Below are 24,653 nucleotides of genomic sequence, written 5' to 3'. Positions count from 1 at the left end.
GAAAACTGTTACGGAGCATCTGGCACAGATTTAATGCTTCAATGTACACAGCTGAACTGATATATAATAATAAAAAGAATTACATTGTACTGTGTAATAAAATTTACACAGGGATGTAAAGTTGTCACAAAGTACTAGTATCATTAATCTTGTAAAAATTGCAAGCCAATAAGCTCTAATTAATAACAGCTAACAATTGTTACTAACAAGCATGATAGGGAAGTAGCTGCCCAGTGTCTTGAATACTGTTCACAATTGTCTGACTAACTCAGTTGTTCAGTGTGTTGACATTGCTGATCCTCAGCTTCCACAGCCTTAAAAAGCCTTGAGATGTGTTACTGAGAAATACCACGTATGAGTTTACACTGAAAACCAAATCACTCTGATAGGTAAAATGGAGTGGGTTTTCACAGCAAGAATTAGTGGTATTAGTTATAGTATTATTGTTACAATCAAAATGAAAGCAAATAAATATGTGTGTGGAGAAAAGTACAGAAGTCAACATATTCCCTTCATTCTTCATCTGCTCTTACTTTGTCACAGGAGTGCTAAACTTGAAAAAGTAAGGTTTGACTGCTGAATTTTTCTAAATTGATCAACTTGTAAATATGACTGGTTTTAAAAACTTTTTTTCTCACCTTAATTTCCAGTGTATCTACTAACTGCAGATAGCACTTGGCATTTTTAAAAATCATATTTAGATGACTGACATACTTAAGATAATAATAAATTAAAACATCATACTTTGCAACATAATTGCAACATAATACAAGGCAAAAACTAACCAGACATATGAGTGTAGCTAGTACATGCTAGAGTATTAGCTCAAGCATTCCTGCACAGTTTCTTCTGCTTCCCCGTTTTTCATGAGCCCAGAGGTGTGTTGGCACAAAGGATCACTAGCACACCACAGATAAGTATTTATCAAGAGACAGCATGGATTTTACATGTAATTTAGTGGCATAATGTAGATTTCTTATCTCATGTTTCAGAAATAGCATGGGCTGTCTGCAGTTTTCCCCTATGTCTGTTAGATTTGCATGAATAAAATGCAGTTTTAGTTTTGCTCAAACAGAACTACAGAAGCAAATCATTAGCCAAAGAATTGGGTATGTGCATGGCACACAGTAGTGTGGGCAGGTAGCTGCATTGTTGGACTTCATACCACTTCAGGGACAGAGTAGCAGCTCTCTGGGTGTCTCAGTCCCAGAGGGAATGGAAGATTCATGAAGTGCCTTTTCTTCATCCTTCTTTACTCTCCATGCTTTTTTTTTTCCCCTAGAGGTCTGTGGAGTTGCTTCTAAGCAACACTGGAATGTCAATGCAAACTGATAGTTCTCCTCCTTGAAGGAGCCAGCTGCCAGCACTGCCACCAGCAGTTTCCTCACCCCGCAGAGCCAGGAGGAGCTCTGCATAGGCTGGTTTCTGTAAAGCAGCTGGGATTTTGCACACAGTATTAGTCCCACACTGCACAGTAATAAGAATAGTGCAGCACACAGCTGATGAGGTTTGGACATGAGAAATAGGTTATTTCAGTTACTGAAAGAGCAAATAGGCAGTAGGAGACAGAATGAATACAAATGCCTCAAAGGATTTGTGAAGTGACCTCCTTCATAGATCCTTCATCTCTTTCCTCATTTCCTTTTCCCACACAAGTCTGCATATGCTATTTAGGATAAGAGTAGGCTTTGAATGCAAATAACTTTAGCGGCAGAAGGAAGCAACTAGTCATGCTCAGGGCACTGGTTAATGACCTTTGAGCCACCTCCCCAGGTGTTCTACCCCAGCATGAAGTTTTCTTCCCGCACTGCACAGGGCTCTGCCCTGCCAGCTGGTGATGAGCGTGGGGCCTGTGTGGGAAGCATCATTCTCTGCTCAGCCCTGTGAGGGGCAGGGGTGCACATCCCTGTTCTGGCTCAGCACCTGCCTTCACAAGAGAGAAAGAGCCACTTCTGCTTTGTTTGTTGCCTTCTTTAGCATTCTCTCTAGTGGCTGTCCACCCTTTCCCCAGTAAGAGTGCCCTTTTCTGAGCAATAGTTGTTAAAATTAAGATTGTTTCTCAATTGCTTTTTTTATGGCTTTGTGAAAGATTTATCCCAGCTTCAGGTATTGTATAAAATCCCACTTCAGTTGTGGTTTATATCATCTCCATTTCTGCTGCAATATTTCAGGTCAGGTCTCAATCTTCCGTCTTTAACAAGTCTCAACACTTTTTATATTGTGTTAGGCAGACTCCACTTTATTGCAGGTGTTCTTTTTCTTAAGGCAGTGGATTGTGACACAATAGCAAAGAGAAAAACCTTTGTTAAAGTCCAATTGGTAATTCACAGCTATCACCCTTTGAAGAGATTTAACTGAAAATAAGTCCTTTTCACTCCAGCTGTACTGACCTCCATCTTCTGGAAATCATAACGAGGGATATTTCATGCTACAGAAGTTAAGCATTCTTTTAAAATGAGTTATGTGCAATATCCATTTCACAGCAGTAGAGAACAGAGGATGACTTGGGGCCAGATTCTCTGTTGAGATGCTGATGCAAGTTTGCAAATGGTTTTATCAAAGTCAGTGAACTTGCCACTCACAGGGAAAAAAAAGAATATAATCAAAGCAGGCACTGGTAGCCCTTCTTTTCAATAGTATAACAGTTTCTGAATTTCCTAGACCAGGCTATTGTTCATCTAAATGGAAAGAACAGTATTATATGATAAAGTCACAAAGTTCAGAGTTGTGTCAAAAGCCTGAGTTGGATCTCACTGGCCTTGCTTTAAAGTCAGTGGTGTAATGCTAGTTACTTTTGATTGCCACTGTAATTCTGAAATCAGAATAAGTAATTTTCATAATTGCGTTATGGTAGATCAGCAACTAAAAATTCTCACAATGCACTGTTCTTTTTAGTTTTTTATAGGTATTTGCATTTTATAATGTGATTAGATCCTAACTCTGATTTGAGTTGTTTTGAAGTTCACCTTTATGCAGACACATAAAAAGTAATATCTGGGGAAAGAAAACCCCAACATTGTGTTAGATTCTGAAATAAACTTGATAGACTAGTGGTCTTAATATCTATTTTGGTTTTTTTGGTTCTGTTTTGTTTCACTTACAGAAATTAGGTATTCACTAGTAACGTGACTACAGGATAATATATAGAATGACTGTTGTATTCCCTGTTAATGGCAATTTGGGAAGCGGATTATATTTTCTTATTCATTCTTCTTAATACTGATGATTATTTAATAATTTCTTCAATTTTACAAATAGGAGTATAAAAAAGCTCCAATTCTAGTTACAATATTTTAGCTTTTTCACTAAATAGCCACTTTTCCCTTAAATTGTAACCAGTTCCTGGTTTTCAAACTCTGTGTGATCAATAACTATAATACTTTTCAGTTTCAAAAGCAGAACTGTATCCAGTTTTGGTTGAAAATAGAAGCCATCACTTCTCTTTTCTAACTGCATAATCAACATTTTTAGGGTAAAATTCATCTCAGTTAACATAAGGGATATAAAATGTAGGTGTCTACATCAGACCTAATCACCATCAACTCTTTTTCTACTCAATGCCAAAAAATACACACTTTCAGGGCACAAGCTGTCTAATTAGTTTTGCACATGTGCTTTAGAATAAGATGTATCATTTCTTCAAAGTGCCTGATCCACTGACTGTGAGGGAAGTTAAGACAACTACATGATAAATAAATGTGTACTTTTATCACTCACCCAAAGAAACAAGTTTTGAGAGAGTGCAAGGAGAACATCAAATTTAATGTTTTTCAAAACTATTATGTATTATTCACATTAAATCCAGTAATTCTGCAGAAGTATCTACATGCATTCCCTAGGAACAAGCACAGAAATAAATCTCAAATGGAGATTTGCCCAGGCTGAGTGTCTGATACACAATTATCATGTCACATCCATCACTTGTGTGAAGCTCATGAAGTTCAGCAAGGCTAAGTACAAGGTCCTACACCAGGGACAGGTGTTTATGTAAATACCAATACAGGCTGGGAGGCGAATAGATTAAGAACAGATCTGAGGAGAAAGACTTGGGAGGTGTTGGAACAAGATGCACTTTAATGTCTCTTCCGATCCAAACCATTCTGTGATTCCAACATCTCAAATGATGTCAGTCCACATACAAACTTTCAAGCTGTGATGCTGTATTTATATTAAAATGTTATTTGTTTTTAGCCTGTAGCAGTTTCCCCATAATGGTGAGGCAAATATTTTTGATTACCATGTACTGCTGAATGAGTACAGATGTATAAGCTTTATTGGTGTCAGGAATCATATTCCTTTTGAAGCCATTGAACCAGCCAGGATTTGAAACTTTTTATTATATGGAAAAATGAATTACTTGACAGTATCCTGGTAATAGGGAAAGTTGTGACTTCTTTCTCTCTGCCACCCCAAGTAAAATGGTAGGAATAGTATTTAGTCACTGATCTTAATGGGAGTTTTTTGAAGTCTAGAATTCATTTATATGAAGGGTTACAATCTGGTCAAGGCTTCGGGGTGTGGTGTCTTTTGGGATTTTTTAGGTTTATGTTTTGCTTTTTAAATACAATGATTTTAGTTACAGACTGTACATATGAAGTAGAGTTTGGGATAGAGCAGAAGGATAAAAGACAAATTGCTTATTTAGTTTATTACTTCAAAATAATAAAATTTTAAAAGTTCTGATGACATACTTATGCTGATTTCCTCCTGTTTTCCATTCCACTCTGCTGCAAAAGGGAATTGATTTACTGGAACAATAGAGTCAGAATCAAGCATTTCCAAATCTTAATCTAGATTTAGTTCCTGGATCCCTGGGTGTCTTTGGTCCACTTATTTAGTCCTTCATCAGTTTTTGTTCATCTCCAAAATGCATTTTTACTCATTTTTTACAGCACTGGAAGATAGGGCTGCAAGATGTAGTGAATGTTTGTTCTGTCTTTTGAACATGAGGTATGATCCCTAAAGGCATGAAGTTGTCGATTCTTCAGGTCGAGCTGAGAGCTAAGAAATGAAAGCAGGAAGGGAGACAGATCCCTAAGCTTCCTGTTACTTACTGAGTAACCTGCACTTCGTGGAAAACCTTTCTTTGTGTCTTATTTACTCATTTGGAGGGAAGCTAAAATGCTTTGTGGAGAGGTAAAAATCCCACATATTTGAGCTTCATGCTGATTTCTTCTAGATAAGTGGTAGCCTATCAAAAATAGGAGTCCAAAGGATTGTACTGTTTTATGCAAGCTTCAAGTTATGGGTAGCACTGTTAGTTTCTTTAGAAAGAGCAGCTTTAATCAGCTTTAATCTGCAATGCATCTATTATCACCATTTTCTACTGACAAAATATTACCTCATTTTCTTTTTTCAGCAAATTAGAGTCATTCCATCATAGAAATGGCAATAATATTGATACAAGGTGCAGGTTGACATCGTTTTTGTTGAAATCTTCTGGCTGATCTCACCATGTCATGGTTGTTGCCTTTTTTTCGTCACTTGATGCTGTATTTTGGTTAAACACTCAGACAACCTTGCTCTGCCCTTGCTCATGCCCATTTCCAAAGGCTTTAGCGTTCTACTTAGAGCTGAATAACGCTTTAAGGACTTGACATCACCAAGAGCAAACAGCTTTGATTCCAAGAGATGAAACCCCAGTTTCATTCATAAAGGCTGCAGTTATTTTGAACAAAAAAGTGAGTCAGTGGGTAGGCTTTATAGCTAATGTGTGACCTCCTCCTTCTGAATTTGTATCCCATAGATAGTTGCTCTGTTTGGTAAAATAGTTCACTACAGTAGCATTTTCAATACAGGAGACACTCAGATTACCAGTTCATTACTCTACTCATTATAATTTTAACTTTTTCCCGTTATTAAGACCTTGGAAAATTTTAGTTCTGTTATTGGAGAAAGACTTCCAATATTATATTTCTGGTGCTATATACTTCAGAGGTTATATCTAGTTTTGTATGGAAACACCTTTATAGAGAAAACAATATGACATTGTTTCTCCTTTTTTGTCTTATTTCTCTCCCACAGATTGTGAGCGTGGGAAAGCATGTTAAAGGATACCATTATATTGTTGCCAACCTGGTAAGATACTTTTCTAAAATTATACCCTTGCTCGGTAAGTGAAACACTCGGTTTTACTTCGAAGTTACAGCACTTCACACAACATTTCCCATTTGTCTGTAATATGTGGTTGTACATAATACATTCTTTATGATATGTAAAAGAACTTGGTTGCTTCTTACAGCCATCTAGATAGGAAGGGCACAGTAATATACTCCTAAATTTTATCAAAATCAAGGTAGGAGAAGGAACTAATGGATGTATCTTGAGGCTGAATTAAAATTTACAAAACTACCATGATTTTTGACTCATCTTTTTATTAGTAGTAACATATCAATTCTAGAGGTAACTTTTATACATTCCCCAGGGAACATTCATTTTCCTGTACAATCAGCTATTTCCAGTCAAATTACTAGGTCAGTATTTTCACTTTAAGTTTAAACTGGACATTCACACAGATAATGTTCAGAACAGGGCAAAGAAAGAGTAAATGCAGTATTTTATTATTTAGATGACTCATTCTTTAAGCCAAAATACCTGCCTGGCAGAGCACAGTGAATGTAGGACAGAGTCTAATGTATGCTTTAAACTGTTTTCTTTCTACTCTCCCTCAAGGAATTTTAGTTGACTTGAAATATTTTTTTTGTGCTTTGCTGCACTTGAACCTTAACTTAGTATCACTTCAGATTATTTTTAAAGCCTCAGGTGTTTCAAATGAGATGTCTGTTCCCTTAGGTCTTATAAATTAGATCTTTCAGCATTACAATTTTATAGTTCCCCAAGTAATTTTTCTCATGCAAAATAGTTGCTGTAAACAAGGAACTGGATGTTGCAGTGAGCTGCTGGTGAAGTATGCAGTGGAGACAGGCACAGCTAATCTACTTCAGCAGGCCCACTCTTTGTTATCTACTGTCTATTTAATTATGTGGGTAATATGACTTGGTGATGCATCACCTTTGTATTTACTGTCAGTATCCCTTAGGACATGAATCAAATCTCTGTCTGTAACAGGTGTTTTTCCCTGGGATATTGGGTCAGTACCCCAGTACCCCACAAATCTTTTTCCTAAATATTTCTAGATTAACCGTGATGTACACTTGTGTTTTCACCGATAAATAACAATCAGACAAATTTAAGAAAATGAAAATATGATACCTCTGAACTAGCCTTTAACATAGAAGCTACGAAAGGAGCAGCAAGATTTATGCTTGCCTCTTAGCGCTTTAGCAGTTTGCATTATGCAGTTTATTGGAGTTCAGTTCTGTCTCTAAAGGCAAATTCTAGTAAAGAGTTTGTTTTTTATGTGTGCTGAACAGATTGGCCAGAGAAACCAATAGGTCAGGAGGTATATGTATTTATTTTCTCTTTCAGTGTTGGGGTTTACTCTAGGTTTTCACTATGTAACAGATCTGAAAGCTACCACAATCCTATTCAACACAAGTATTATTCTGCAGTAGCTTTCCTTGCATTAACAGTGAGATCCTCGTGTGCTGTCTCTGCCTTATAATGTCTATTATATTGTCTCATTATCTCAGACATATTCAGCCTAAACAATGAATGCTGGAATAAATGTATTTACAGAATAGTATTGTTCATTTTTCAAACATGCAGAAAAAGAGGGATGCATTTTTTAAAGCACTAGTACAGTGCTTATTCAAATCTGCCAACTTTGATGGAAATTGGATTAAGCCTTTAATATTCTGCAGGCACTTTTCAGTTGATTTGCCAAAGGCATTTCTTCAAAAACTGTCTTCCATTCCCAGCAATGTGTTGCTTAGCTGTCAAGACCACCCTAGCAATAACGCAGCAAATTTATTTCTTGGCTTTTTTTCTTTATTACACAAATGGAAGTTATGAATGAAGGTTCAACATTCTTCTCTGGTTTTAAATTTTGCCTTCTAATGGAATCCTGCTGTTGTGCATTCTTTATACTGCCATGCTGACCTAGAACAGATTGGATCCACAGTGGTGTAGGAGGGCAAACAAAATCTTAAATTGATTTTCTAGGGATTCAAAGATATTTCTCTGGAGAGATTTATGCACGGAGGAGCCAATGTAACTGGATTTCAGCTAGTGGATTTCAGTACCCCAATGGTAACTAAGCTGATGCAGCGCTGGAAGAAACTGGATCAGAGAGAATATCCAGGATCTGAGACCCCACCAAAGGTACTCCCTGATCTGAAGCACTACCAAAGATATCACTCCATTGTTCTAATTTATGATTAACATTGTTGAATACATGAAGGAAGACTTTATTATTTAGGCAGAGGAAAAGGCAGTTGATCTTACTATTACTGGCCATTAATCATGCCTATCCTTACATTTGTATGGTGGAAATAAAAACTGCAGCACATTTTGCTGATGTACTTATATGTCTGTTGTCACTTCTTCTCCAACTTCACGGCTTTACTGACAGCAGTTAAAGGTCAAATGCTTAACTGACAACTTAATTTCAATACAATTTACATTAATTAGTCTAATTATCTAAGTTTACTTAGAGTGAACATCTTTCCTGACAGATGAATTCTTCTGTATGAGATACTACCATAATTGTATATTTACTACATTTAAATTTTCATGTGGAGTTTCCTCTGGAAATTCTCCACCTCAAAACCTCATGTAGAAATCATATTCAGGCATGATTTTAATCTCAGCTGAGTGTTCCTCTATCCTAATCCTTCACAGATTGATAACAAAATATTTCTTTCACATATAATTTTCCTGGCAGGCAAACCACAGCATAGCTATAAATATGACTTCATCGAAGGGGTTCTGTTATTATAAGCACTAATGCATACCAGACATGTTTGAAAATGTGCCCCTTTGTGCTGGGCATTGTGCAAAGATATGCAATCAGCCCTCCCTTGGCTGGGAGATTGGTAGCTTGGCAAAGTCTAGAGAAAGAATCGACATGGGTATTACAAAACATAGCTACAGAATTCAGTGAAACTCCAGAAATTTGTGAAAAAAAAACCAGTATCAAACAAACCAAAACCAAGGATGCTGTAGGCTATGGAATGCAGGCATCCCCACTTATTTGTGACAAGAAAAATTCAACCGCTAGGACTCCTTGCCACAAAAACAGGACTATTCTGTCTCCTTCTTATGCATGATTAATTTGAATCACACACCATTCATCTAGGGATAACCAAAATTTGAGATTATAAAGGTAAATCATGTCTCAAAGACCTTATAATCTGCAAGACAAAGGAAAGGAAGGAAATTAGATTTGAATAATGGAATTTGTATTTTGGAAGTTAGAGAGCATATCAATAGCAGCCCTGGGCATGTGAACAACTTTTCCTAATGCAGTGTTTTTATCAGAGGACCATACTGAGAAAACACCCCTTTGTTTGTGTGGCTCCAGGCTAACATCTGCTGAAGCCTTGCTCTACACATTTCATCTGGCATGTTATCAACCTGAAGCAGTTGCTGTAGTTAGTGTAGAAACACAGACTGTTCAGGGTATGTATCAGGCAGAAAGCCAACATAAGTTTTCCAATAGAAAGAACCTACTCTTGATCATTCTTAACAATTCCACTAGCTTGGATGTCTGCTCATTAGCTGTGCATTTTTCAGTTCTGTTTTCTCAGCAAGTAACTCTTTCTTTCTTTTGTTTAAGTTGGGTGGATGGGGTTATTCTCTATTGTTTAAGGCAAATGAAAAAAAAAAGAAAAATACTTGAATATTTCCACTTTAATTTGTTTCTTTTATTAATTCTTAAGATGCAGATTTTTCTACCCTAATGAAATACAATTTTAAAGCTGGGCCCACTGAAATGACCTGCATTTGTCCTTTAGACAAAATTGCTTTTGATTTTGAGGAGAGCTGTTTTCTAAATGAAGGTGTAGAAACTGCTACATAATAAATCAAACTAGAATTATCTTGAAACAACATTTTTTTAAAAGACATGCCAACTCTGAAGGGCTGTGTTTGTCCATCTATTTAGTATACATCTGCATTGACATATGATGGAGTACTTGTGATGGCTGAAACTTTCCGTAATCTTAGAAGACAGAAAATTGATATTTCAAGGAGAGGAAATGCTGGAGATTGTCTTGCCAACCCTGCAGCCCCATGGGGTCAAGGAATTGATATGGAAAGGACATTAAAACAGGTAAGGGGAAGCTTTATTCTGGTGATCTTTTAGAATATTGGATACCAGTTGCACACTATAGGTCTCGGAAAATAGTACGCACTAGATTAGTAATGGGAGAGGGGAAAGTATTTTTTTACTGGGAAATTGAAAACAGCTTGAGCTGTTCAGGTTGTTCTGATTTGTACCTTGGAATGAAGGCAGAGAGGACCTACTACTATTTGAAGCTACTTTAGTTCTTTTGAGATAGTTGGAACTTCCACCACTGCACTGGTGAATTCATTTGCTCCTATTGCAAATAACCTGGCTGTATGGATATTGTCATTTAAGGAAAAAGGTATAACCACATAATATAACCTTTCAAATATGTTTCTGTCATCTTCAATAAAAGTAGACTTCTCCCAGGGAAATCACATAGGTAGGTTTTTTCTTTGCTTTAAAAAGAAATAACCCAGAGCTATTGTTCTCTGATGTCAGGATTCTGAATTCCTGATGAATATGGATGCCTAGAAAGTTCCAGATCTCTGTCAAGATGATTTAGCCATTCCTTTGAATGGGACAGTAAAGAAAATAAAAATCCTACAGTGGAATTTAAATCATTGCAAATGAGCAGACTCCACTCAGGAGAAACTGCTGAGGAGAAGTGACTGCTGACAGAGCTGGCAGCTCTGTGCCTGGAAGCCAAGGTTTCAGTCCTGGAGAAAAATCAGCAGAGATACAAATGGACAGAGGGAAAGACTAAGTGATTTCAATCCACATTCTGACTCTTCAGGAGAGAAATAAAGCATTTTGTATGCTTCACATATTCTGTGCAGATGCACAGATCTGTAACAATTGAGAGAAACATTAACTCAAGCTTCTGTGTTCAGACAGACAGCATGAGCCTTCACATTTGGCCAAAGAGTTTTTCATGGCCAGATCCTTGTAAAATCAAAGCCGGCAGCAATATGGCTACAACTTCTTTGGGACAAGGAGCACAGTTTGGATATCCTTCACTGACACAGTAAAGGGCTGAAAGAAAGAAAGAGTGTTCTGGTTTCAGCCAAGGCACAGGTGGTGGAAAACTGCCACAGCCAATCTTAAGACTTCACATCTGGCCTTCTTCATTCTAATGCTTTGAAAATACCTTTTTCAGGCCCTATGCATGTCACCCATCTTCCGTGATAGTAAACTGCATTGCTGGGGCTGAGGGTGTTGTCAAATTTAGCTAGATGAGCAGAATATACTCAATTTGTATATCTAATCCACCAGAGTAGGAGCTAAAAAGATACATGAGCTCAGGCCAAACATCCTTTAGGTATTTTCATATTACCCTAGATAACTCTGCAGGAGTGGTGAGAATGGTAAAAAATGTACTTCTCTTTAGAACCTGCAGCTGGAAGGTGTTGAGCTGCACAGCATGAAAGAAGAGAAGGTCCATTGTGTGTCTCTTTTTACTGACAGTTCAGTTACTGACATATCTAAACCTATTTTCAGCATGGTTTGACAGGAAAAAAGAATATAAATAAAGTAGGCAACTTTATTGCTTTGTACCATTCTAAAGTAGTGTTTTTATGGTAATCTAAGGACATAGCCAGGATAACTTCCACTGCTCTGTGACATTTGAGATAAAGAACATAAGACTGGCTCTTCATGATGCTTTTTCTTCCATTTGTAGGTTCGAATACAAGGTTTGACTGGAAATGTTCAGTTCGACCACTATGGTCGCAGAGTCAACTACACCATGGATGTCTTTGAGCTGAAAAACACTGGCCCTCGGAAGGTATGTGCTGACAGCATTTGCTATCCTCATATCATAAAAATGAGTTATGTGTGATGAAATGGTTATGCAAACTGATATTAAAGAGGACTCTGCAGTTTAAAAAGGTATAATACATTGAATACATAGATATTTCTGATGAAAGCAGTTTTTAGCTGCATTTTCTACGAGATGTAATTATTCAGTGACACAAATTGGGGAACACAAAACTGAGTGTGCATGTTGAAGTAGTGGGATGTCAGCCCATCAAGCATATTACTGAAAACCAGCTGGATGACATATTGCTAGGCTGCTGGGTGATGGAAAATGGTCAGACTTCTGAATAGTAGACATTTCTTGTATCTTATCCAAAGAGTTCTGTCTTGAAAATTAGTGGCATTTTTAAGCTGGTTGATTTGTACATTCGGTGTAGACAGGAATCATAGGCTGTAACTAACATAGGGCTTTTAAGGGTGAAAGGACAGAAGAGGAGAGAGGAGGAAGAGAGAATGGCCTGACTTCTTATATTTTCTGAAATGAATTGCAGTATCTAATCCCGTGTGCTTGATTGGTTTGGTTGCTTGTAAGCAAATGCACATTAATACATGTCAGAGCAGATCCTCCATGTCTGAATGCTCATTATCACTCAGCCCAATCACTTTGAAAAGATAAGCCTGGGTACTTTGTTGGTCCTTTCTCTTCTGTGCTGAAATTGGTCCATTTATCATATCATAAAATGCATAAAAGCAGAAAATGTATTCAGGCCCAAGGATGTTAATTTTTTGGGGGGGTCATTGTGGGCTATTTTGTTTGTGAGGTCATCAGAACAAGAGAAGGGGGCAGATGATGGTGAGTAGGATATTCATGGCTGCTTAAGTAAGGCCAAAGCAATCAAAATTGAATTAATTAGTCTTCTGCTGTTGGCCAGAGGTGACAGAATAAATAGTACCACAGGTGAACTGTGTCCCTGGAGACAGTTACCTGCCACAGTGCTGAGGAGACAGAGTGTTAAACTGCAGACCCAGGGCAGAATTACACACTTAGATGAAAAATTGCCACTATATCACAGTATAGAGCTGCAGACCAAAGCAAAGCATGTGCCTGCATATAAGGCCTATTGGTGCAGTCATCTTTGGAAAATGTGACAGATAGCTGAAAAACAATTTGGGAAAGGTGAGTTTGTCTTCTCTCTCTTGGGAAGTCCTCTGTCTTCTGCCAGAAAGTGTGTCTGATCTTGCTACCAGTCCTGCTTCCTTCCTGCCTCCATACTGCACTGTTGGCAGCCAGGAGGATATATGGGTGACTGGGGTGCATTGAAGGCAAATGGTGAAAAAAGCCCTTTCCAATCCCTATTCGCAGTTGTACAGGAGGGAAGGCAAGGTGCAAGAAATGTGTTTAATTAGGTCACAACTTCAGTAACTCATTAGGGAATTTGCTTGTCAGAAAACTTTTGAAAAGGGATTGATGTTTCAACCTTTGTCACCTGTTTTGGAAGAGGTGTCTGTCTGGCATCACTGCAGGGATGTCCCAGTCCTCTTTCCTTGCCTGCAATTTAGGGGGAGAGTGGTTGCAAACAGAGGAACTATGTCTGTGCTGTGCTAGAGGCCCAAGGTGCTTTTCTTACCTTTCAGTCATTCCTCTCTGCTACTCTTAAGTTATTATCTGTATTTGATATAAGAAGTCATAATAGCTTTGACAGATCTGACTACTCAAAAGAATTTATTTCTCATGTATTAGATAGTGCTTTATGTGTGATCATTGGACCAGTTCTGTGGTCCAGCCTGACAAATCCTATAAAATACAAGAGAAATGACTACACTTAATTGAACTAAGAGGCCTTCACTTTTAATGTCTTCTTCTCATGTCCAACATAACATGACTTATGAGTCACCCAGCACTATCCTTTCAAAACTGCCTTTCCAGTCAGAGTAACACATGGCCCTAATCTTCAGAAAAGCAATTTTTGTTGCCCACAGCTTTAAGTATGTGAACAGACCACTAGAAAATGGCACAGCTAGACAGAGGCAGACTTCCATATAGTTTAGTAAAATGGGAAACATTAGCCAATGCTCATGTTAGTTTCATTTCTGCAGCATTTCTTCTCTGCAGAGCAGTAATACCAGTTGGCGAGGGGAAATGTGAGGACAAGCAGATGTAATGGAATGGCTCCTGTGACTGGAGTGTTATGATCAAGTGATACAGGCTTTTCACTGGTGCCCAGGGACTGGGCCGGAGGCAGTGAGCATGGACTAAAACACAGGAGGTTCCTTCTGAGCATTAGATAATACTTTTACACTCTGGGAGTGACCAAGGTTGTGCAGGGAGGTTGTGAAATCTTCATCCTTGAAGACTTTCAAAAGCCATCCAGACACAGTCCTGGGCAATTGGCTTTAGGCTGAACAGAGGGGTTTGAGCAAATGACTTTCAGAGATCCCTTCCCAGTTCAATAATTCTGTGAGTGTGTCATTCACCGTGCATCCTATCACAAAAACCAAAAAAAAATGGAAAAGAAAAAGTAAACAAAGCCCATACATTACATGTACATGCACAAGACAGACAAAGATTTGGCTTCTGAATTACAATGTGGCAGCATGAAAATTAATTATCAAATTTTTTGGGTATGCTCTTGCCCTTAGTGACTTGTGAGCTTCAGCAGTATCACTTCAATGGTGACTACAGGTTGTACAGGCCTTCAGAAAGGAAGCTATTCATTCAAATGCCAAACTGTTATGGCAAATGTACTTTGAGGGAAATATTTTTGTAATATTTTTTCCTAAAAGATAAATTGAGCCATTGTATAAGTGGATGCAACTGCTATGAAGTTCAATTGCAATCCAAACAGAATTGGAGGTCCTTTTATAGCTGAATTCAATCCTATCCTTTGAGGAGTTTTTCGCTTGTGGAGTTCAGGTATTTATAGGAAAGCATACTGTTTTTCAGTGCTTCAAAGTGTCTGTGTATCTCTATACTTATACAGGTGTCATGACATATCTTTCATATTTATTCAGTAATCTAGTTCCAGAGATACTTTAGCGCAGGTTTGAACCGAACACATACAAACTCAAACCACTGCACAAAAGCTAAAATTCTTTTAAAAAATGCTGGTCATTTCTCAAATAATGCCTTTATCTCTGTCTGAATTTTCATATGATGCTTACATCTGTAGCACAGTACATCATTCATTGTCTTCTTTGGTTCTGAACTTCATAGCAGTGAAGAATTGCACAATGAAAAATAATCATTCACTATCATAATGAGTTCCCCAAACTGCCAGGTTTTGGTGTACATATTTTGCCTTTAGCTGGTCACAGTTTTTTGACAAGAACTTGACATTTTCAATAATCAGTTGTATCTGTGACTGTATGGTTGTCTGGATGAAAAAGAATCTTTGTTAGTAGGGCATACTACTAGGAAGAAAACCTTCTTCTCCAGTATATCAGCATTGCTGACACTTCCTGTTAGCTGCAGACACCTAAATCAAAGCCCCAGTGCTGTAAGAGCAATCACAGAAAGAAAAGGAACATTTCCACTAAATATGCCAGAACTTGTGCATGGGCACAGTTTGTTTGCCTCACTAACAGAAAAAACAAATCACTCGTGTTCAGTCATACTGCTCTAGGAACTGCTAAAATGACTTGCCTCTCCATGTATTTTTTTTCATGAAGGAAATTAATGAAATAGTCAAGAGGAAGGTTGTCTATTTCAACAATACACAGAATATATATATATATATGTATGTGTATATATATATAAAATGCATATGAAACAGTAACCAAAAGCATTTCCCTGCACTTTTGGACTCTCAAATCACATCACTGCATTGAACTGAACGTGTCACGGAGGCAGAATCCTACGTGATGGTGAATTTTATTCAGAGTTCTATAATAGTGTTAGAAATAATACTGACTGCATAACTGATTTGATCATTTAGCCAGTTTCCATCATTCTGAAATCTTTCATCAAAGGCACAGAGTATCCTTTGGTCCTGACAATTACACTGAAGCAATGCCTGGAGCCCGCTTTCCACTAAAATTTCCATTCCTCTTCTGGTAAGATGGACAAGGCATTCCTGTCTCCCTGCTCTTGTTTTCATGAACTTCTAAATAATCAAAGAAGGGGGCAAGGGGCAGTTGCTGCTGACTGGTCCCCAGGTGCTCCCAGAAACTGAGCTGTGCCAGGCTGAATTGCATCTCTTTGACAGAAAGCTTTAAGTCATGTTTCTGTTAAATCATGCTGGGAAGAAAAATCAGTCTCCCAGTCCATCAGGTTCTCAGCAAGTGAGGGAGCCCCTTTAAGTGGGATTAGAATGTTCTATGGACACATTTGTGTTCATGTTGTCCATTGGATGTGAAGCTGACTGCTATCAGTGCTGGGTCAGAGGAAAAAGACCCAGCAGCCTTGTCAGTGGGTGCACAGACAGCCCTGATCTGGCTGCAGAAAAGAGAACGGGCAAGAAGGGGGAAAGATCGGTTTGGGGTTTTTTTCTCCATGGGATTACAAGAACAAATGATTCAAATCTGACTCTAGAGCAGTTCATCACCAGCAATGAACAAAGGCAGCTGTTTTACCTTAAAGCTGCTCTGGGAAGGATTGTGGCAGCCTAAATGCAATGAAGGAGAGAAAAGCCTGATTTGTTCCATCTCCCTGTAGGCATTTCGCAGAGATATATTTAGGAAGAACTCATTCTACCCATGCTTTAGAGTCAGTGGGAAAAGCAAGCACCTTTCTAGGAGGGGTGCTTATCCTGCATGAGCTGAGTCACTCTCTGCTGGTAGTCTGTCCTGTGAGTGTAAAGAAAGCCTAAATAACAGGGCTTCTAATGTAGGTACTAAAAGGTCAGTGCTAGCAGTTAAGTGGAACAAGCCTGGTATAAGTCCTGGAGTTGGGGTCTCCTGGGAAGCCCATGATGGAGCAAGGAATTGAGATCAGCCATGGGATTGCAAAACTGTCATCCAGATGTCTTTCATTCCTCTGTCCAAGAACAGAAGATCTAGAGGATTAACAAATGAAGATATTCTTGTGGGGAGAAAAATATTCTTACATCTCACTTGTGCCCCAGGAAGTCTTCAAACTAATGAAAATGGGATTTAACTTGTGCCTCTGGTTGAAGTAAGTAGCCCAGATCATTCAGGAGCAGCTAAGTGGAGGTGACACCAGATTTGTCTCTGTGCAGCAGTGGTGCAAGGCAGCACAATGAACTGATAGATGCACACCCCTATATCCAACGTGACAGCACTTCCTTTGGACAAAATCACATATGGATCACTCTGCTGTTCTTATAGTAATTTATATTTGTAGTTATGCAGAATGTAGACTTTACTGCAAATGATATATGTTTTGTTTTGCAGGTTGGTTATTGGAATGACATGGATAAATTAGTTTTGATTCAGCATGAACCTACACTTGGAAATGACACTGCAGCCATTGAGAATAGAACAGTAGTTGTCACTACAATTTTGGTAAGGTGTTTCTTTTTTTAATGCTTATACTGGTGTGCGACACAATCTCATTTCTAGTTATGATCTAATTTAGTCTGCCAGTTCCTTGGTTAGTGGGAGGATGAGAACCATATATCTTAATTATACTGACTGTCATGTCTGCAGAGATTTTTTTTTTGGTATGCATTTAATATAATGATTCACTTGAAATCAGGTTTTTAAAACTGAGTTGTGGTAATTTTTTTTCTTTTATTTGGTCTTTTCCATTTTTTACTAAAGTCTCAGAGATATGAGTTCTTACAACGTCTAATTGATAAATTTTGACTCACAGGAAACTGGATGAAAAGAAAAATACAAACTCTCTAAATGACAGAATAGAACAGAGTGTATAAAATGAGATTATTGTAATGCCAGTGTCCCTTTTTGTGTTGGTAAATTATAAACTCAATAATTGACATTAGCAAGAGCTAAAATTCTAAGTAGTGTATCTCAGTCAGTCAGTCAGAACTGGATTATCTACTGTTAATTGTGAATGAAAACATGAATTTAGTAGATGCCTTCTTAATATGTTTTCTCAGCATTGCAGTAAAATTTCCATTTGAATAAAATCTAAATAGACTTGGAGTTTGATTTTCCAGGATTATCGTGTTTTTAAAGAGTGGTTGCAAAGGTGAATGCAGTTGCTTCATTCATTTACATTTTTAATTCATAGTTTTTCAAAGCAGTTGTTTCTTACAAATCTGTATTTTAAACAAAATTTTTAACAATGTTTTCCTCTGAAGTCAGACATGCCCTTTAAAGCTGATGTTTATCAAAGCCAACTGGCAAAGGGTGACCTTTATGTGACCGCTTTTAAGATTTTACATCTCAGTTCACTGCCCTTTTCACCTGCTTCATTTAGACAAGACATGTTAACCCAATAAACTGTGTCTCAAATGGGAAGGAATATTCTGTATGTGTTGTTAAGAAATAATTTTTCTAATTTAATACAGAGTTTAAAATAATGCAAAGGAAAGCATCAAAACATTTTCTAACTAAAAAGACAGTTAATTACCAGATTTTCAGCAGTATGTATCAGCACTTATTCATTAAGTATGTCTAAACAAGTCTCCTGTTGAAGGCTATCATTCCAGGATACAAAACAACCAAACTACTACACAGGAATTCAGAATGTATCTCCTAACCAAATCATGTAACTTTTAATTTTATTTTTGCATGGGAAATTTTAAATACATGTATCTTTTTCCTTAAAAAAAAAAAAAAAAGACTTGGTGATGGAAAAAAATATACTTCAGTACAGTCCTCCTCTTTTCAGCCTCTGATGAAGAATCCTATTTTAAGAAATTGATCAAGGAAGAAAAGAGTCCCAAGATGCTGCGAACATTCCTAACTAAGGCTCAAGTATTAACCACCAGTCTAGTAACATTGAGCTAATTTTTCCATATGGATTACTGTTCCTCTGACTGGATGACCAGGCACTGAACCACCAAGAAAAGTTCTGTGAATAATCTGAAATGTCTAGAACAGATGACGTTAACCTTCAACTTTGCCAAGCTGAGAAGAGAACGATGTGAATTACAAGCTTTCAGTCGAAATTTTCCTCTCATACCAATCCTGATATCTTTGACTGAAGCTCTCATATATGAATACTGTAATTTCCATAAATAGCTCCAAGCTTAGGAGAAGCGAGTAAAATATAATAATGAAAAGTAATATAAAAGGTTCCTGTTCGCCAGAAAGGAAAAAAAAAGGAAAACAAGAAAGCTTTCAAAATGTGTTATCTTGCGTGTCCTGTTTGCATTGAAACATTTTGATGTGCATAATAAACGTTATCTTCAAAAGAACTTTTCCAGCCCCTGTATTGAAGGGACTGGTGGGATCATTTGCAAAACCAAAAAGCTGAATTAGTATTCCAAAGCATGCCCTATGTTTATGCAGCATGTCATTTTTTGATAAATGCAATGAATTGAAAGCCGCACAGCTTCTTGACCAAAACTGTCCCCTTTCCACGTTTTGAAATCACAGTGCAAGAGAAATATATTGGAATTTGGTTTGAATAAGAATGTATGGTGAATTCTGCCTTATCATGCCCATCTCCCATGTACTCCTCTGGGAGTTGCACACGCGATGCTGAAGGCAGAATAGAACCATGATTCTTAATATTGGCCTGCTAGGGCAATGTATTTAGCATCTGCAAGCATATGATCACACACACAAAGAAAAGATACATTTAACTAGAATAACTTTTAGAATCCTGTTACTTTTCTTTGTTATGTTGCAAATGCCACAGAGACTTTTTCATCTCTTCAATGCCCTCTTCACATTGAAGGGAAGTTGAACCATTGTAGATGACACTTTTAATTTTGGCTGCATGCATATTTTCCAACATTAAACTGAAAAGCTTCTGCAGGCAGTGCTGTCACACTTTTCAGTCTTCAAAGACAGGTGTCATGGCAGCATAGGAAAAGTTTACAAGTTTTCAGCATGGCTAGCTTTAATTTTTGCTTGAAGCCAAATAGCACAAGTTGATTTGTCCTCTGTTTCTTCAGCTTTTACATGTTGATGCTTACTTTGCTGTAGTGTGGCTGTATGGCTGTTGCATAGAAACTGCATTATAATGAATTATCTCTGTACTCAAAGAAGTTAGTACAGCATTTTCTACTTGGGAAGATGTTTTCTTCATTTGTAACATAGTGAGAGCACATAGAATTTCTTTCACGTATTTGGTTTAGGCTCTCAGCCTATCCCCAGTTAGCTATGTGTTGCGGTAGCAGCCCAGAGAGAGGAGGCAGCAGGGGCAGCTGATGCTGTTTGCCAATTGCCATTTATAGTTCTTCTGCACCTCATGTGATGCAGAGCCTCCTGCACATCTGGAAAGGACAGATTTCCTACCTGTGCCAAAAGCATTCCCTCTGGGGTGGGATGGTAACACCTCCAAATGCACAGGAGGCTCACTGCATGATTGGAGAAGGGATGCTGTTTGCAGCCCTGATCTAACACTAAGGTAAAGTGAAGGACTTGTCTAGCTAGGGAGAATGATCATCTCTAATTTAGCAAGTCGACAAATATGGTCACAAGTTGCTGAGGTACAACAGAGGGAAGTAGGCTGGGAAGACTAATCCAAACTCTCAGATACATTTCATGATACAGCCAACTCTGTACTTAATTCTGAGACCGCAAAACTTAAAAATCACACAAGTCTTTGAAAACCAAAGCTTTATCTACATGAGCTGCATCTGCATTGTGGCTTACAGTTCAATATTTTAATGAAATATCCTTGGTGTTGGCAGATTAAGTTTCAAGGGCAGGATCCAAGGGCAGGGCCACAACCAAGTCACCTAGATACAGATGGCTTTACAAAGGGCACAGATTGAGTTGCATTCAGTGACATTTAAGATGCTCTAGGATATACAGCCTGTCCCCCATTTCTTACCCTGGCGGGGTGACCCTTGCCTGTCTCATGCTGTATATGTGACCACTCCATCTGGATGTTTCAGCTGGTGTATGTGCTTTTTCAGGCATGTGGGGTAAGTTGTGCCCCAAGTATGTAAGTCCACAAAGATTTAGAAATTGATTCAGTGGCCCACAGGTGGATCTGAGGGTATTAGACCTATCTGTAAAGGGCAAGCACAAAGCACCTGCAGAACAGCACCTTGTGGTCAAGCAAGTCACCTTAGGGCATCTAAAACGACAGGCAGTTTTCATTAGGTGACTGAGAACCACCCTCACTGTTTTGACTGATATGCTCTTGATAGAGTCTTACCTCACAAATCCTAATTATAACCTTTTTTCTCATAATAGAAAAATATTTTTTCATTAGAAATTTTATTAACTAAATTATTCAGTAGACTGGAGAAAAAAATGAAGTTTGTTGCATGACAATAATAAAGACTTCAAACCGAATCCTGGACACTTTATTCAGAAAAAAAAGTCACCAAAAAAACTTCCATTGATATTTACAGAAGTTTCTTTCAGAATAAAGTGTGATAATGTGTACCACACCTATTCTAAAAATCAGAAATTTCCTTGCACAGATATTTGTCACTTTTACAAATTATTTTTGCAATGTTTGAAGATTTTGAAATCCACTTTAGAATAGGAAAACCAAGTTTAGATCTCTTTGTTCTTTGGCTTAGTTACTTTGTCCAGCTTCCCTTATAGTACAAATCATCAGTTGTGAGCATTTAACTGTACACATGAACTTGTGGCAATGTGGTGGAATGATTTGTTTACATCTATAAAGGTAATTGTTGCAGACATCAACTTGTATTTGCAAATGTTAAGTATTGTTATAAAATTGTGAATTATATAAGTAAAGCTTGCACCATTTCAAATTTCTGTTCCGTGCTAGTCATTGGTCTTTTCAATGTGGACTTTTCTTTGATTCACTACCCCTGAGAATACTATTAAGCAGCTGAAATCTTCCAAATATTGCAGTGTTAAACCTCATTCAGCAGTAAGTCAGATGTGTATTTTATATCAGTAGGTTAAAATCTCATAGCCCAAAAATATAGGAAGTGAAAAGATGGTGGGGAGAGATAAATCTATCTATTAGACAAGATGCTATAACTGGAAACAATGAAAAAGTTGGCCTATGTTTTCAGCTATTTCAGCTGATCTAATGGAAGATATTACAGATATTACTTCTCCACAGATAACTAGCATGACTACACTAACCTTACTACTAATTTAGACAATGCTATTGCAATGGATTATACAGAATAAAAAGGTCATTCTCAGTGCCACAGATATAAAAGAGAATCAAGATATGGCTATGTACATGCTATTGATAAATTCAGATATTTCATGACTTTTCAGTGTGACATGGGAAGTTCATCTGTTTAAGTCACTTGTTAGCAAACCAGTAAAACTTGACTTTCAGTGTCCTTTTATTATAACATCTGCACACCTCATCATTTGAGGGTTGAAACACCCTCGAAGTCTGAAATGGACAGGATTTAAAACTAGGGCTAGTTGGTTTTTTTTTCGAAAAAAATAAGAATCTTTATCAGAAACGCACATGTAGTTCCACCTGCATTGTTCCATCAAATTCTACCTTGAAAACAGATATTTGATTATTTACAGGTAAATAGGCACAACAATTAAAGAGGTATAAAGTAGAAAAGGAGGGAAAGAAAAAGATTGTAAGAAACTGTTAATAGGTGTTGCTCTTATCTTTATTTGTATCAGAAATTTCAAACTGGCAGATCATACTCAGTTGCTGCTTCTTTGAAAGCAGTCAAAGCAAGACATGCTACCTTACTCTATAAGATAATTGCATTCCAAAAAATGTTCCCTGCTGTATTTTGCTTTAAATTAGTGAGACCAGTATAAAGAAAGGGAGGCTGATGGGGAAGAGAACCAATGCAGTTCCTCCAAGAACTGCACAGATCCCTGTCAGATCTTGGTGGTTGTTCCACTGGATGGGATGGCCTGTGTTTGTACCTATCAAGGACAGCATTGGGCCACTCCAATTCCCTTCTCAGTGTTCCCTCAGAGAAGTCATGGGTAGGAGGGCTGAAGTTCATTTAACTTGTAACAGAGAAAATGAGGCAGCTGTCATTTTGCTGTGCTGTGCAGAAACAGTTAAAATACCTTTTTGTAGCAGCTTTGCCAGTGGTGAAGTGCAGGCAGAAGCACAGTGCCTGGATTTTGGAAGAAGGAGCAAGCTGACCTGGCATCTTCTGTGCCTCTTTTCCTCATGTCCATTGCCAGAATTATCTCCTGGTGTGGCTCCAGTTGCATGCCTTTGGCCAGGGATCTATGACTGAATCAGAACAGCTAACAATCACTAACTCTGGTCTTTGGAAAGCAAAATTGCTTTTGAGGGGCAGCAAGCAAATGTAGCTGAAACTTGTAAGGAGAGTTCACAGGTGTAGGACACTGGACAAACTTGGTTGCACTTCTAACTAGCAGTTGCTAAATCACAGCCAGAACACATAGTATTTTTCACCTCTGTTTATTTTAAACATTTTTTGTGCAATAACATATGTGGAAAAATTTTTGGCTCTTCCTCTCATGGAAACAAGAAGCCTGAGTGAGGGAGGAAAATTTTTTACATGTGGCCAAAATACTTATGAAAATCAAGATCTACTGCAGAGATCAAGATCTCTCTGCTTTTCTCTTTCTCTCCCTCTAGAAGACCACTGGTTGAGATCAAAGTGATTTAAGTGGGAATAGGAATACAAGAAAAGATGCAGACTGCTGGTAATACTCAGCAGCTTTCTTTGAAGATGAAAACTCTGTATGGGCAAAGGCATTGCACTGCACTTGTGTAATACCACCTATCCTCCCTTGTTAAATACCTAACAGAGGTTACAAAACTGTTGTTCACAACTAATGTGCTTGCAGTTTCAGTGAAGCATACATTGTTGGTTACATGTTTATATTTATTTTTATTTTTATTTTTGTTTAATTATATATGTAGGAAATATGTAAATAGGGCAGCCTATTACCGAGGTTAATGTCAAAAGACCAACATTTGCCAGGTCTAGCACAGAGAAAACTTCAGTTCCTAGTATTTTGTGATGTAAATTCAAACACAGGGCGACCTAAGTCACCCTTTATATTAGACAAATATTTCATCTGGAACTGGCTCTGAATATGAATTATGTGAAGGGATCTAAAATACCATCAGAAAGGATAATTTTATTAAATTATTGCTAAAGTCTGAATTCACACAGAGCAAAAAAGAAAAATTACCTTGATTTCCCAGTCACATATTGTTCTCTGTTGTGATAGTATGGTTTACACAGGGAATGCATGATCCTCTTCTCAAGACAGGTTTTACTAGTTTCCAATGGCGCTCACCATCCCAGAATATTTGGTTCTTCTTTTTCATGCGGCATGTAAAGTCACTGTCAACTTAATACCATTCTTGTCTATACATATCACTTACGTTCATCCTAAATGACCTTGCAGAATCTGCACTGTTTATTTTAAAGGGAAGGTGTGTGTTTCCTTGGGAGTATATTTCTTTGTTCTCACAAAAATATATGTAGCCTCTTAGCAACTATGCATTCTAAACTTCAAAAAAGGAAGTCACTCAAGCTCTGCATCTGAAATTACAGAGGCAGTAACCACACTGGGTTAGAGGACATGCTGAGTAACTGAAGTCAGAAGTGTACATTGTCCCTTCATGATCTCGCAGTCCTTTGTACTGTATAGGCCCAACCTCTATTCATGCTTTAAGTTCAGCATATACTGCACTAAGATCTTTCATTTAAAACAAAGTGAGGTTGGTAATTCTTGTGAAGTGTATAAGCCAAATTAGTGCAAAGAGTATACCTTGCCAGAAGGATTTCTATTCATATATTTTAATTTA

The 24,653-nt window shown here is 37.8% G+C and overlaps 1 protein-coding gene across 8 annotated transcripts in view; it reads left to right on the top strand.

Moving 5' to 3' along the window:
* The window catches only part of GRIA4 (glutamate ionotropic receptor AMPA type subunit 4), a 215,361-nt gene that overhangs the window by 133,895 nt on the left and 56,813 nt on the right, over window positions 1-24,653 (top strand). For all 8 annotated transcript variants that reach the window (XR_014852989.1, XM_085064116.1, XM_085064106.1 and 5 more), the window contains exons 5-9: window positions 6,025-6,078; window positions 8,065-8,223; window positions 10,007-10,174; window positions 11,811-11,915; window positions 17,240-17,350. Coding sequence is in view for 7 of the 8 variants with exons in the window: in XM_085064116.1 (XP_084920242.1) it covers window positions 6,025-6,078; window positions 8,065-8,223; window positions 10,007-10,174; window positions 11,811-11,915; window positions 17,240-17,350 (597 nt within the window). In the remaining variant the exon portion in view is untranslated. The remainder of the gene's footprint in view (window positions 1-6,024; window positions 6,079-8,064; window positions 8,224-10,006; window positions 10,175-11,810; window positions 11,916-17,239; window positions 17,351-24,653) is intronic.

This window comes from Lichenostomus cassidix, chromosome 1 (assembly GCF_008360975.1).
Source record: "Lichenostomus cassidix isolate B80296 chromosome 1, HeHo_3.0, whole genome shotgun sequence".
Taxonomy (NCBI): domain Eukaryota; kingdom Metazoa; phylum Chordata; class Aves; order Passeriformes; family Meliphagidae; genus Lichenostomus; species Lichenostomus cassidix.
Note: the sequence above shows the minus strand (reverse complement) of the source record. Positions and strands in the feature narration are given on the sequence as shown.